The 14,126-nt window shown below is 42.5% G+C and overlaps 1 protein-coding gene across 7 annotated transcripts in view; it reads right to left on the bottom strand.

Annotated features, from left to right (window-relative positions):
- foxj3 (forkhead box J3) overlaps nucleotides 1–14,126 on the bottom strand; it is a 122,408-nt gene that overhangs the window by 23,353 nt on the left and 84,929 nt on the right. For all 7 annotated transcript variants that reach the window (XM_078239024.1, XM_078239020.1, XM_078239021.1 and 4 more), the window contains exons 6-8: nucleotides 9,662–9,790; nucleotides 8,461–8,632; nucleotides 5,017–5,322 (exon numbers count right to left, since the gene is read on the bottom strand). In XM_078239024.1, coding sequence (XP_078095150.1) covers nucleotides 5,017–5,322; nucleotides 8,461–8,632; nucleotides 9,662–9,790 — 607 coding nt within the window. The remainder of the gene's footprint in view (nucleotides 1–5,016; nucleotides 5,323–8,460; nucleotides 8,633–9,661; nucleotides 9,791–14,126) is intronic.

Raw genomic sequence — 14,126 nt, 5'->3', positions numbered from 1 at the left:
TCGCACAATATTTCAGACACTTAATACTTTTTGAATAGCAGGCAAAGTCACTTAGTTCGACGTTATATAAAATTCCATTTATTTTTGCAGTGTGCAGCTGGATCAACTCAAAGCGTAACTCCGCCCCAAAACACCATACGTACTTGCGGCTCCTGCGGTGGGAGCCACTGCTTGGCCACTTTAAGATGCTGCCTGCAAGTTGCAACATTTTGAGTTCCAGTGCACAAAAGGATCACAGCCCCAGCTGATGGTTTTCTACAACCTGGTGTTTGTAAAAGATGGACCGGAACAAGAGCCAGGACCGGTGAGGGAGACAGCCAGGTTGCCACTGGAGACAATGTGGATCCCAGTTGGCTCATGCTCTCCTTCCCCCAGAGAGGGATTAAAGGGGTTCTGTTGCCCCCAAGTCGCTGGGCGTTCCCTCTGCCATAAATATAAAATACTGCGGATGTTGGGAAACAGTATTAGAGGGGCATTTCAAGTAACAGCTTCCAAGAAAAGAGCAAATAGCCTCTTTGCAACTGCTTCTTGCCATCTTCACCACCATGCATACAGGAGGTAAGCTTGGACTTCAACAAGGTTTTACTCATACAGGCATATTGGTACAAGTGAAAAAGCATTGATCAGATTTGTGCATTCCCCCCCCCCCCCCCCCCCCCCCCAAACACAAAGCTGAGCACAGGGCCCTATTAACTGTAAATCTGCCACAACATCAGTCATTGGAAAAGTGCTGGAATCTATTATTAAGGAAGTCTCAACAATGCACTTGGAAAAGCGTAGAATGATTTGAACAAATCAACATGGTTTTATGAAAGTGAATCCCATTTGACAAATTTATCAGAATTTTTTAAAGATGTAATTAGTAGGACAGGATAAAGGGGAACCAGTAGATTTAGCAGACTTGGATTTCCAAAAGACGTTCGACAAGGGCCACACTAAAGGTTCATAGGCAAAATAAGGGCTCATGGATTTGGGGTAATATATCAGCATGGAGAGAGAACTGGTCAACAGACAGGAAGAGGAGATTAGGTGTAAATGGGGCATTTTCCAGTTGGCAGGCTGTGACCAGTGGAATGGTGTTGGGCTTTCGGCTGTTTACAGTCTGTACAAATGACTTAGATACATTGCTCTCTGTCTCTTCTAAGTTTGTTGATGACACAAAGCTAGGTGGGAATGCAAGGAAGACACATAGAAGTTGCAGAGATATATACAAGTTAAGTGATATAAAGTTGGGTGGGAGGGTGAGCTGTGAGGAGGATGCAGAGATGCTTCAGTGTGATTTGGACAACTGAGTGTGTGGGCATCTGCATGGCAGATACAGTATAATGTGGATTTATCCACTTTGGTAGCAATAATAGGAAGACAGATTATTACTCGAATGGGTGCAAATTGAGAGTGGTGAATATTCAACAAGACCTTGGAGTCCTCGGGCATCAGTCGCTGAAAGTAAGCACACAGGTCAGCAGGCAGTAAAGATGGTAAATGGTATGTTGGCTTTCATAGCGAAAGGATTTGAGTATAGGGATGTTTTGCTGCAATTGTATAGGGTGTTGGTGAGGCCACACCTGGAATAGTTTTGGTGTCCTTATCTGAGGAAGGATGTCCTTGCTCTAGAGGGAGCACAACAAAGGTTTACCAGGCTGATTGCTGGGATGGCAGGTCTGTCATATGAGGAGAGACTAAATCGCTTAGGATTATATTCACTAGAGTTTAGAAGAGAGAGAGGGGATCTCATAGAAACTTATAAAATTCTAAGAGGGTTAGACAGGGTAGATTCAGAAAGAATGTTCCCAATGGTGGGCAAGTCCAGAACTAGGGGTCATAGTTTGAGGATAAGGGGTAAAACGTTTAGAACTGAGGCGAGGAGAAATTTCTTCATCCAAAGTGGTGAATGTGTGGAACTCACTACCAGAGAAATGTTGTCTGATTTCAAGAAGAAATTAGATATAGCTCAAGGGGCATACTGGGGGGGGTGCTTCTCGTTTCTAAAGGAGTACAACGTGAGGTTATTCACTTTGTCACTTTGGCCATAAGAGGAGGGAAATAATATTTTCCTAAAAAACATGAAACTGTAAATGTTGACTTTCAGAGGGACTTGGGTGCACTTATACAAGGAACACAGGTTAGCATACAGGTAAGTAAGCAATTAAGAAAGCAAATGGCATGTTGGCTATTATTACAAGGGATTAGAATACAAGAATAAAGAAGTCTTGCAAAAACTGACCACACTGGGAATACTTTGTGTGTTTTTACTCTCCATATTTAAAGAAAATATAGTCATGTTAGACGCAGTTCACTCGTATGGCCCCTGGGATGCAAGGGCCGGTCTATAATGAAAGACTAACTAAGTTGGGTCTATGTTCTTTGGTGTTTCAAACAATGAGGTGTGATCTCATTGAAACATTCATGATGATGAAGGGGCTTGTCATAGTGGGGTGTAGTTTCCCTTGCCTAGGGAATCTAGAACAAGGAAACACAATGTCAGGATAAGGGGCTGATCATTTAGGACTGAGATAAGGAGAACTTTGCACTCGAAGGATTGTGAATTTTTGGGACTGTCTACGTTAGAGGGTTGTGGATGCACCATCATTGGACATATATAAAGAGTGAGATAGACAGAATTCTGGTCTCTCAGAGAATGTAGGAATATGTGGATCTGGTGGGAAAGTAGAATTAAAGCCCAAGATTAGCCATGATCATGCTGAATTGTGGAGCAGGCTCGACAGGCTGTATAGTCTTCTCCTGTTCCTATTTCTTATGTTCTTGTATTTTCCAATCCATTCATATCACTGAAATCCCTCTTTCCTGGAGCCATTCTTGTAAATCTTTTCTGAACTCTCGCCAAAGCCTTAACATCCTTCCTAAATGTAGTGCTCAAAATTGGACACAATACTTAGTTGAGACTAAACCAGTGTTTTATAAAGGTTCACTATAAATTTCTTGCTTTTGTACTCTATTAATAAGGTCCAGGAAACTGTTATGCTTTATTAACTACTTTCTTGAACTAACTACCCTGGCAACAGGGTTCAATTCTCGGCTTGGGTCACTGTCTGTGCGGAGTCTGCACATCCTCCCCGTGTTTGTGTGAGTTTCATCCGGGTGCTCCGGTTTCCGCCCACAGTCCGAAAGACGTGCTAGTTAGGTGCATTGGCCGTGCTAAATTCTCCCTCCGTGTACCTGAACAAGTGCCAGTGTGGCTACAGTAACTTCATTTTAGTGTTAATGCAAGCCTGCTTGTGACTAATAAACAAACTTTTAAAAAAAATCTCCTCTTCGTTAATTTTAGCCCATCCAATGTCTCAACTACCTCTTCTTTCACTATGATTTGGACAGCACCTTCTTCCTTACAGAAAGGCAGATGCAAAGCACGCATTTAGTGCCTCAACCACAGCCTCTGTTTCCATGCGTAAATCCCCTTCTTAGTCATTAGTCAGTAAACCCCCCCCTCTTCCTTTTACCATTTATATGTCTGTAGAAAACACTTGGATTTTCTTTTATGTTAGCTGCCAGTCTCTACTCATTTTTTCTCTTCCCCTCTGAATTTTCCAGATTCACCTGGTCCTCACTTGTACTTATCAACCTGACATGTGCTCTTTGTCGGATTCATCTTACTGTCTCTCCTTCATCACCCAGTGAGCTCTGGATTTATTTTCCCTACCTTTCCCCTTCAAGGTATGCATCTTGATTCTACCAAAGCCATCTCCTCTTTGAAGGCAGCGATTGTCCATTGCAGCTTGCTCTGTTAAGATTTGTTTCCAATTTAATTGGGCCAGCTTCCCTCTCACCTCACTGAAACTAGCCCTCCCCCAATTAATTATTTTTACTCTGGATTGCTCCATGTTCTTTCCCATAGCTAACCGAAACTTTACGATGTTACGATCACTGCCTCCTAAAGTTTTCCTCCTGAAATTTGATCTACCTCATTCCCTAGAAACAAATCCAGTATTGTCTCCTTCCTCATTAGAAACATACTGATGTAGAAAATTCTCCTGAAGAGATTTCATAAACTATTCCCCCTCTCCGTACTTCATACTATTGCTATCTCAGCTTACATGAAGTTGATTAGCGTTCCCCATTGTAACTACTCTATGGTTTTGCACCCCTCTGCAATTTCTTTGCATATTTGTTCCTCTACAGTACATCTTTCCTCCTGGTTGGTAGCAGATAGAATCCACCTGGTAGTGTAGCCTAAATTGTTTCTTAGCTCTAACCTAACAAGATTTTGCCTTCGAGTCCTCCAGAACATTTTCTCTCTCTTGCACTGTAATATTTTCCTTAATTAATACTGACACTCCTCTTTTTTCACTCCCTGCCTGTCCTGTCTAGGATGATTACCCAGTCCCTGCCCTCTTCAGCCAGGTCTCTGTTGTCACCACAACATCATATCCTCTGATGCCTATCTCCACTGTCAGTGCACAAACTTTACATACCATGATCCGTACATTGACGCAAGTGCACTATAAACCTAATTTGGAACTTATTGCATTCCCTCCTACGCTGCCCCACCCGATACCCCCCCTATTTCTCACTTTACTGCTATCTATCTCTGCCAATCCTTTGTGCATCTTGCTTCTCCTTTCTAATGTTACATCCTGGCTCTGATCCTTCTGCCAAGTTAGATTAAACCCTCGCCAATAGCAATAACAAACCACCCCAAAGGATATTGATCCCGGCCCTATTGAGGTGCAATCCATCAGGCCTTTTCAGGTCTCACCTCTCCCAGAACTGGTACTATGACTGAGCTACGACTAGTGGAACTATATTCCGAGGTCAGGCAAAACATACTGTAGTTACAAAGCACATCCAGTAGACGGTCAGCATTTACTACTTATTAAAAAAAAAATCTCCAGTAACAAGATGCTTTCAAGTGGGGAAGGCTGAAAAGTGGAAGGAAATTTCCAGCACTTTTACCTACTTCAATGATTGCGACACATAATACTACTACTGGCATCTTCCGAAAACATTGAATCATCAAGATATGAAAGTAAGTATAAAGAGGGGGCAAACTGGTCTTACCGATATTGCAGGCCATGTGTTGCTGTTGGTGATGGTGTTGCTGTTGGTGATGGTGTTGCTGGTTTGGTTGGTGCTGCGGATGTTGATGCTGATGGTGCTGGTGGTGTGTGTGTTGTGCGTGGATCTGATGTTGTGACAGCTGCACCTGTGTCCCTCCCCCACCGCCTCCGATGCTGCTGGCATGGCTGTTGGCCAGGCTGTTCTGTCCACTGTGCGGGTGGGTGCTGACAGTACTGCTGGGAGAATGCTGGTAGGAACAGGACGTGTGGGTTGGCTGCGATGCCTCAGAAGGCAAATTGATCATTCCTAGAGGGGGAAAAAAAAAGGATTGAATGTCAATGCTATGATACATCCGTATAAAATCCATTAGCCATCCTCACTAGTAAGTAACAATTAATCAATCTCCATGGTTTTGAAACAGTGGACAGTAAACACAAACATGAACATGAATCCAGTGGACTGTGAATATTGTTTATGAATATTGTTTATTTTTAAATAATCTAGGTGAATGGTCATGTCCCATTGTGCAGGATAGAAAAAATGACAAAATGAATCAAGTCGTAGACCAGATTTGTGCTTCAAAGTCCCGTTTGGCTTAAGCCCCTGGAAACAAATGAGTATTGATATCAACGGTGGGGACACAGGGCATATAAACAATAGATTGGAGGCATTCTTTATATTCTAGCCCTCTCAATTTACAAGAAAAAACATTGTACACATTTATAATATTTCCAATGTCACAGTTCATTTGAAAGCAAAATGGTGATTAATCTTATATCGAAAATGACAAGCCCTTTGTAAATTGCAATGTAGACAGGGTTTCATAGAATCCCTACAGTGCAGAAGTGGAAGTAACTTATATGAAGCACTGAGAAGTATCAATTATAACTGCTTACCTACAGATTATAGTACATAGAGTCATAGAGCAATACAGCACAGACACAGGCCCTTCGGCCCAACCAGCCAATGCCGACCATGCTAGTCCCAATTGCCTGCATTTGGCCCATATCTCTCCAATCCTTTCCCATCCATGGACTTATTTATCCAAATGCTTTTTAAATGTTGCTATTGTGCCTGCCTCAACCACATTCTCTGGCAGCTCATTCCATATATCCACCACCCTGTGTGTGAAGAAGTTGCCCCTCAGGTCCCTTTTAAATCTTTCCACTCTCACCTTGAACTTGATAAATACTAGAAAATAAACTAATAGTCATTTGGAAGTACAGAACTTGACTATTGCTAAAAACAGGGCATTTTGTCAAAGCTTTTCATCTTGCACTCATCAGGCCAATCACAAGAATACCAATGGAAACAACAACTTCATTACTGTGTGAGAAGAGAGTACTGATTGGTTAGCAAGTGGACTCTGTTCGAGACATTGCCATGGAGAATGCACCAGTTAGTGTTGACAGTTAACGACCAAGCATTATTTGAGAATTTAAACCAGGCAACACGACTCTGATTGGTCAAGGCATTGCACTGTGGAATGAACCAGCAAATGGCTATCACTTATTTTGTTTAGCTGAAGTAGGCGCCATGTGCGTACCTGGTCTTTCTGTTTGCAAAAACAGGGCCCCATCTAGTAATGTACATATAATTTCCAGTACATGCAAATTGGCCACTCTGTGAGCCTAACTTGACAATCTTAAATTAGTTGGCAGCACAATTTTTAGCACACATTATCTAACAAATGTTATCCAAACGCAGAATCACATCGAACGTTCGACATTGTGTTTTGAGTTTTGCAAGCGCAGGTTGGTTGCCCGTTGCGAACAGCAGAAGGGATATGCTGTTTGATACAATCCACCAGACTTTGGGATATACAGCCTACATACCTGGCACTGAAATTCATATACCGCATTATCCACTTGTGGGATAGGCAGACCGCCTTGTTGGTTTAATGGCAGCATTCTGTTAATGGCAAATACCACTAGTGTTGGTATTGCATAATAGCAATGTGAAACAGCTGGCTTCATCTGTTGCTCAGATTTTTGAGATGCCTTGCACTTACAGGGTAATGAAATAGGCTCAGTATTTTTCAGGATTGAAAATGATGGTCGAAGGCATGTTCCTGAGTTTGCGCGATATATATTGCAAAATGATCAGATCAGAGTAACCACTATACCGCAGGATACCTTTGAAAAGTTACGCTGGCAAACAATCTAAGATAGCCAGTCGAGCTTGCAGTGTGGTCCATTTGCACGTACTGGAAGCTACATTTATTAATACACAGGGCTCTGTTCTTTGCAGACAGAAAGAACGCATACACACATGGCACCTGTTTCAGTTAAACAAAAGAATTGATAGCCTTCGCTGGTTCATTCCTCAAGGCAATGCCTTGACCAGAGTCAAGCTGCCTGGTTTAAATTTTCAATTACTGCTTGGCAGTTAGCTATCACTTAACTGGCCATTCCCCATGGCAATGGCTCTACCAATCAGAGTCCATTTGCTAACTAATCAGCACTCTCTTGTCATGCAGATAAAGTTGTCGTTTCCCCTGACATTGCTATTCTTCTGATTGTTTTGATGAGTACAAGATGAAAAGCTTTGACACAAAATGTCGTTTTTATAATTCCTTAATTCCTTTAAATTTGAAGACTTCCCTTGGAATCCAGAAACACAATCTTAAGATTCAATCACATGCTGAACTGGTTTGTTTCTCTGGGCCACAATCCCAGCTGTTTGCTGAAGGATCATACTCTCGAGTGCTGTTATATGCTGAATCAGGGAGTGATTTGTGCCGGCACTTCCCCACAGAGTGAGATTTCAATCATGTCACTGTGGCCAGCTGCCAAGAACTGGCACTTTCCCCACAGGAAGGAAAAATACTGTAGGATTAACAGTTCCACTGAACAGCTCTATTAATAGTGCTCTTACTACCGCCATATGAATAACCACCTGGCTCCGAATAGCATTCCTTTTCTTCCTTTGTAGGAGAGCAACAAGAGGAGAGAATACAGCACCAAAACCAGCTCGGTCAGCAGCTGGATAAGTTGAGAGGATACCAAAAGATTCAGGAGGTTGGTCTTCCAAGGGCAACAGGAAAACGTAAACAGTTCCAAGTTTATGAGTACTATTGCCATATAAAGAAATCCAAGCCCTGGATTTAGATGCAGATCTCAACAAACGTGGGCCTGTCCCACTCAACACTAACCCACAGTGCTGATCAATCAGGATGCAACATTGACCCTCCCTGTACTCCAAATACCCTTCATTTCCAATTATGATAGGAGGTAAATAACACACAAGAAAATATTTTCAAGCGCATATAATACTAAGTAAACATCACATAAGCACCGGTCAGCATTGAGTTTAAAGGTTTTTTGATTAATGTTGGGACAATCAAAAATTGAAAGAAAAAGCTTCAATTGGAATAGTATGAAATCAAAATGTAGTTGGAGAACCTGTGAAATGTAGCCGATCTGGGACAGAGTTCACACTCACCCTGCTGGCTGAGAGACTGCTCAAAAACGGATTTGTAAAGGCTACGAAAGGAGGCACTCAGATCTTCAAAGTTGTATTCTGAGAAGGGTGGTTTTGTGTCCCTCTCGGGCATGTTGTATTGCTGTTGCTGTGGTGTTAGACTCTGGGAGACTGGATCAGCCCGGTTTGTCACCTGTACAAATGGAAACACACAATCCTTCAACGTAGGGACTAGAAAGTGGCGCACCTATTGAAAATTAACAGGCTATATGTCGACATGCAGGGGAAGGGAAGTGGGGTTATGCGCAGCTGGGAAACCGAACATCAGGTGATATCAGATCTTGTAATCCGACCAGGAGACTGAAAGGACAGGATGTACTGAAGTACCAAGAACTGCTGGGTTTCCCTGCAAACCAGTACTCAAAATTAAAGAACAGAAGTGCAAAACAGGTCTGTTTGCAATCTGAACAGCCAAAAAAAAAGAAAATTAGGGCGTATCTTTAATCAGAACTCAGACCTCGCAAGAATCCCACCTTCCAGGAGCTGGCTGATCTCTTGTGCACTTCTATCATTGCTCTTATTTCAGAATTTCAAGCAACAGTTTTTCTTCTAATTTCCTTATGGTTTTGTTTATTTATACCATATGTTGTTTCACTCTAGGTTTTCTGCTTTTGATTACTTTAGCTATTATAAAAAAAGTGACGTAGCTCCTTTTCATTTTAAATCTGTATTCCCGGGCTCAGTAACTACAGCACACTATTCCTAAAATTGCATCATTTTTATAGCACAGAAACAGGCATTTATCTGCACAGTTCGACCCCATTTCTTATGTTCCACATGAGCATCTTCCCAATGTGCTTTACCTCATTCGCCACATGCGTCCATTCCTTTCTCCCTCAGTTTATCTAACCTTTAAATGCGTTTATGCTGAGCATTTTAATCACTTTATGTCATAGCAAGTTTCACATTCTCCTTCATATTCTAGATTTTAGGGTGCACCTAATTTCAAAAACAGGGTCAGGCATTAGTTGGCTATTCCAAATTGCTTGTAGTACTGTGGCTTAATTCTAAAAGAAATAATAAGGTTCCCTTTTTTAAATGAAATGTGGCTGCCTCATTTATCAGCATACTGAAGGTTCAGTGTGTATCCACTAGGCCTTTTTGGCTATTGCAAAGTAAAAGTGTTTTATCTAACAAGGTTTTCAGTAAGTCACAAACTTACCTGCGCGTAGTTGTGGACAGAGCCAACGTTATTCAGGTTGACGGACGCTAGACTCGTGTCAGACAGGCTGTTGTTAAGGCTGCTGCGAGGGCTATCACTTCCATCCTGATCCGTATTATATAGTGTTACCTACACAATCAAAGAGTCCATCATTGAGACTTTACTGAGAGCTTGTGGTGTTTCTTGCAACCAATAAGAAATGCATTGCAGACAGAGAAGCTATGGAGGCTCACCTTTGTATGAGCCTCATGAACTGCTGGTAAGTTTGTCACCTACAATTCTGACCATTGCTCGAAAGCACGAGGTAGAAATACGAAAGGAGTGTGGCTTAGGAGGCAACTATAGCTTAAAATAGCCCTTAAACCAGCACTGCAAAATAACAACTACTTATCTGTATCTGAGCAAGCTTCTGTGCAGCTTTAACAACTACCAGAATGTCTTTACATAGATACGTGTAACATACATACAAACAGAAGAATAGTATTAACTGATGAGCAAGTTGATGCATGCAGTATAAAATGCAAGTATTGACTTGTTCAAATTCAAATCTTCTGCTGAAAATAACTCTCCATTGCTTTGAATACACCAACTCCAAAATGGCCAAATCTCTCTCCATTCATACTCTTTCATATAAAATTACAAACTCAAACATGATACCTATAATCTGGTCATACTGCAAAATCCCCAAGTGGAATGCAATATCCACAACAGACAAAACAATTGCTATTTACCATTTAGAATAGCAACTGATATTAGTCAAATTTGGCAGCAGCATAACTGAAAGGTATTTATGCTTCAAATTGCATCCTCGGAAGGAAATAAGCAATGCAGTATAGGAAAAGGGTCCTCGGCATACAATTTATGCATCAACCTTTATTACTAAATATTGCACAAAGCCATTCCCCATTTCAAAGATGCGCCAATAGGATTCATGTGTAATAATACCGATTCACTACCTCTACTGATGCTACACCAAGTTAAAGGATTAGGGATCACACAATGCACCAGAAGAGCACCCTATCATTAGATAGCTCAAGGTGCTTCCTCCAGCCATAACCTATTCTGGAAGTAGTAAACCTTCTACTGTAATGCTAAATGTTCTGCTTAGTTCAAGCAGACATAGAAAAAAAAACAAATACCTCCCACTTTAGTGAAATTTTAGTAACAATATGGCCTGTACCACCTTGGCTTAGTCACCCAAGTCAAAAGTTCAAACTTGCCTTTATACTTAATTACCCAACACATGTCAATATTCCAATGCAATAGAGGAGGAGTGCAACATTGTTGAAAGCACCATCAAATTAAGACCCTAAATGCCCATTTTGGAATCGGGAGTTCATGCTTGCATCATAAAATCTACAATTGTTGCACTCAGCTGGATAGAAAATGTATACTTATGATTCAGCCCTCGTCTAGTTAAGGGTTAATTCTGCTGATAAATGCATCTCTAAGAACAAGTTCGATTCTCTAGGCATCGATCGCCAAGCACAGAAACGATACAAAACAGAACAGTGCAGCATTCTCTGCCAAACATTTATTCTAAGGAGTGTGGTGACGCCTCAAGGAAAACACCAGCAAACCTACTGCAGACAAGTTATTTTATTAAGCTGTTTTTAGTACGGGTTTGCCTTGCTTGTTAATCTCAATTGGTTTGCCACTCTTACAAGAAGTGTTAGAATATTTTTGAAACTGAGTGAGGCGTTGTCACAATTGCAGATCATGTTTAACCTCCTTGTACTGAATATGAGCAACGATATCCTTCCTCTGTCACAATCACTTTATCTTCGTAGAACTACCAAAATGATTCCAAAGATCAAGCTGCAAAATTAAGGGCCTAGTCTTTTTTTATTCTTTCGTGGAATGGGAGTGTCACTGGCAAAGTCAGCATTCATTGCCCATTCTTAATTGCCCTCGAGATGGTGTTACGCCAACTTCCAGTCAGAAGAGATCTGGATCCTCTTTTCAACAGGTTGGTGGGGTAAAAGACATAGTTAAGCCAAATAGGAGTGTAGGGTAAATGATTTAGTAAAAAAGGGGGTTAGAGACAGCGCCAGGGTTCCAGGTTCAATTCCCAGCTTGGGTCACTGTCTGTGCGGAGTATGCACGTTCTCCCCGTGTCTGCTTGGGTTTCTTCTGGGTGCTCCGGTTTCCTCCCACAGTCCAAAAGATGTGCTGGTTTGGTGCATTGGCCATGCTAAAGAAAATTCTCCCTCAGTGTACCCGAACAGGCGCCGGGGTGTGGGGACTAGGGGATTTTCACAGTAACTTCATTACAGTGTTAATGTAAGTCTATTTGTGACACTAATAAATAAACTTTAAAAACTTTAAAACTCAAAGAGCATATGTTATTCAAATGCTTTTACCCCGAGTGAACTTTACACTCTCAGGATCTGAGTTCAGCAAAATCTTCCAGCACGGCCTCGGCTGTTTATGTTAGAGCAGGAAGAGATAACTGTTCTTTGCTCCAGGTGAAAGGTTTAATAATACAAGATTGGAATTTTAAACAATGTACTGACTAAGTGTATAAGCAGCATGTGTCTGTAATTTAGGAGAGAGTGCTGTATTAGAATGCTCTCTCTGTCAGAGTTCTATTTGAGCTCAGAGCTATATTAGAAGAGAGTGCTGCTTCTGAGGTTTCTCTGGCGCAGTGCTCTCCATGCCTCAATCCATGAATAAACAATTGTAACCTATCCCTGGGTCACTTGGGGTTAGTTGGAAGAAATCCACCACAATAGAGCTTCCATGTTGAATTGCCAATCTGGATTACGGTCATTGATTTTCACTCGACAGCCACAGGATTACTGCCTCTGTCCTCCTCTACCTCCTGCCTGGGGAAGAGGGATCAATAAATCTACTAAGATTCTCACTCCTGTTCGCCAATGACTCCTGCAGCCGAATTTGTGGATGGCCTTCAGGCAAGAAAGGGATTAGGCTCAGATGTAGTTTCTACCTCCATGGTCAAGTAGAAACATAGAAAGAACATAGAAAAACTACAGCACAAAACAGGCCCTTCGGCCTCACAAGTTGTGCCGAACATATCCCTACCTTTTAGGCCTACCTTTCACCCTCCATCCTATTAAGTCCCATGTACTCATCCAGGAGTCTCTTAAAAGACCCTCTTGAGTTTGCCTCCACCACCACTGACGGCAGACGATTCCACGCGCCCACCACCCTGTGTGTGAAAAACTTCCCCCTAACATCTCCCCTGTACCTACCCCCCAGCACCTTAAACCTGTGTCCTCTCGTAGCAGACATTTCCACCCTGGGAAAAAGCCTCAGAGTCCACCCTATCTATGCCTCTCAACATCTTATATACCTCTATTAGGTCTCCTCTCATCCTACGTCTCTCCAAGGAGAAAAGACCGAGCTCCCTCAGCCTATCCTCATAAGGCACGCCACTCAATCAAGGCAACATCCTTGTAAATCTTCTCTGCACCCTTTCAATCTTTTCCACATCCTTCCTGTAATGAGGCAACCAGAACTGAGCACAGTACTCCAAGTGGGGTCTGACGAGGCTCTTATATAGCTGCATCATTATCCCCGGACTCCTAAACTCAATCCCTCGATTGATAAAGGCCAGCACACCATACGCCTCCTTAACCACCTCTTCCACCTGCGGGGCTGATTTTAGAGTCCTATGGACCCGGACCCCAAGGTCCTTCTGATCCTCTACAGTACTAAGAGTCTTTCCCTTTATATTGTACTCCTTCATCCCATTTGACCTGCCAAAATGGACCACTACGCATTTATCTGGGTTGAAGTCCATCTGCCACTTCTCCGCCCAGTCTTGCATCCTATCTATGTCCCTCTGTAACTTCTGACATCCCTCCAGACCATCCACAACCCCACCAACCTTTGTGTCATCGGCAAACTTACCAACCCGTCCCTCCACTTCGTCATCCAGGTCATTTATGAAAATCACAAACAGCAAGGGTCCCAGAACAGATCCCTGGGCCACTCCACTGGTGACCCACCTCCATTTAGAAAAAGACCCATCTATACGCATTCTCTGCCTCCTTTGGGCAAGCCACTTCTGGATCCACAGGGCAGCAGCCCCTTGGATCCCATGCCCTCTCACTTTTTCTAGAAGCCTTGCATGGGAGACCTTATCGAGCGCCTTGCTAAAATCCATATAAACCACATCTACCGCTTTCCCTTCGTCAATGTGTTTAGTCACATTTTTGAAGAACTCCACCAGGCTCGTAAGGCACGGTCTGCCTTTGACAAAGCCATACTGAGTATTCTTGAGCATACTAAACCTCTCTAAATGCTCATATATCCGGTCCCTCAGGATCTTCTCCATCAGCCTACCAACCACTGAGGTAAGACTCACCGATCGGTAATTTCCTGGGCTATCCCTATTCCCCTCCTTGAAAATAGGAACCACATCCGCAATCCTCCAATCCTCCGGCACCTGCCCCGTCTCCATCGACGACGCAAAGATCATCGCCAGAGGCTCTGCAAT

This window comes from Mustelus asterias, chromosome 22 (genome assembly GCF_964213995.1).
Source record: "Mustelus asterias chromosome 22, sMusAst1.hap1.1, whole genome shotgun sequence".
NCBI lineage: Eukaryota > Metazoa > Chordata > Chondrichthyes > Carcharhiniformes > Triakidae > Mustelus > Mustelus asterias.
This window is presented reverse-complemented; position numbering and strand designations above follow the sequence as displayed.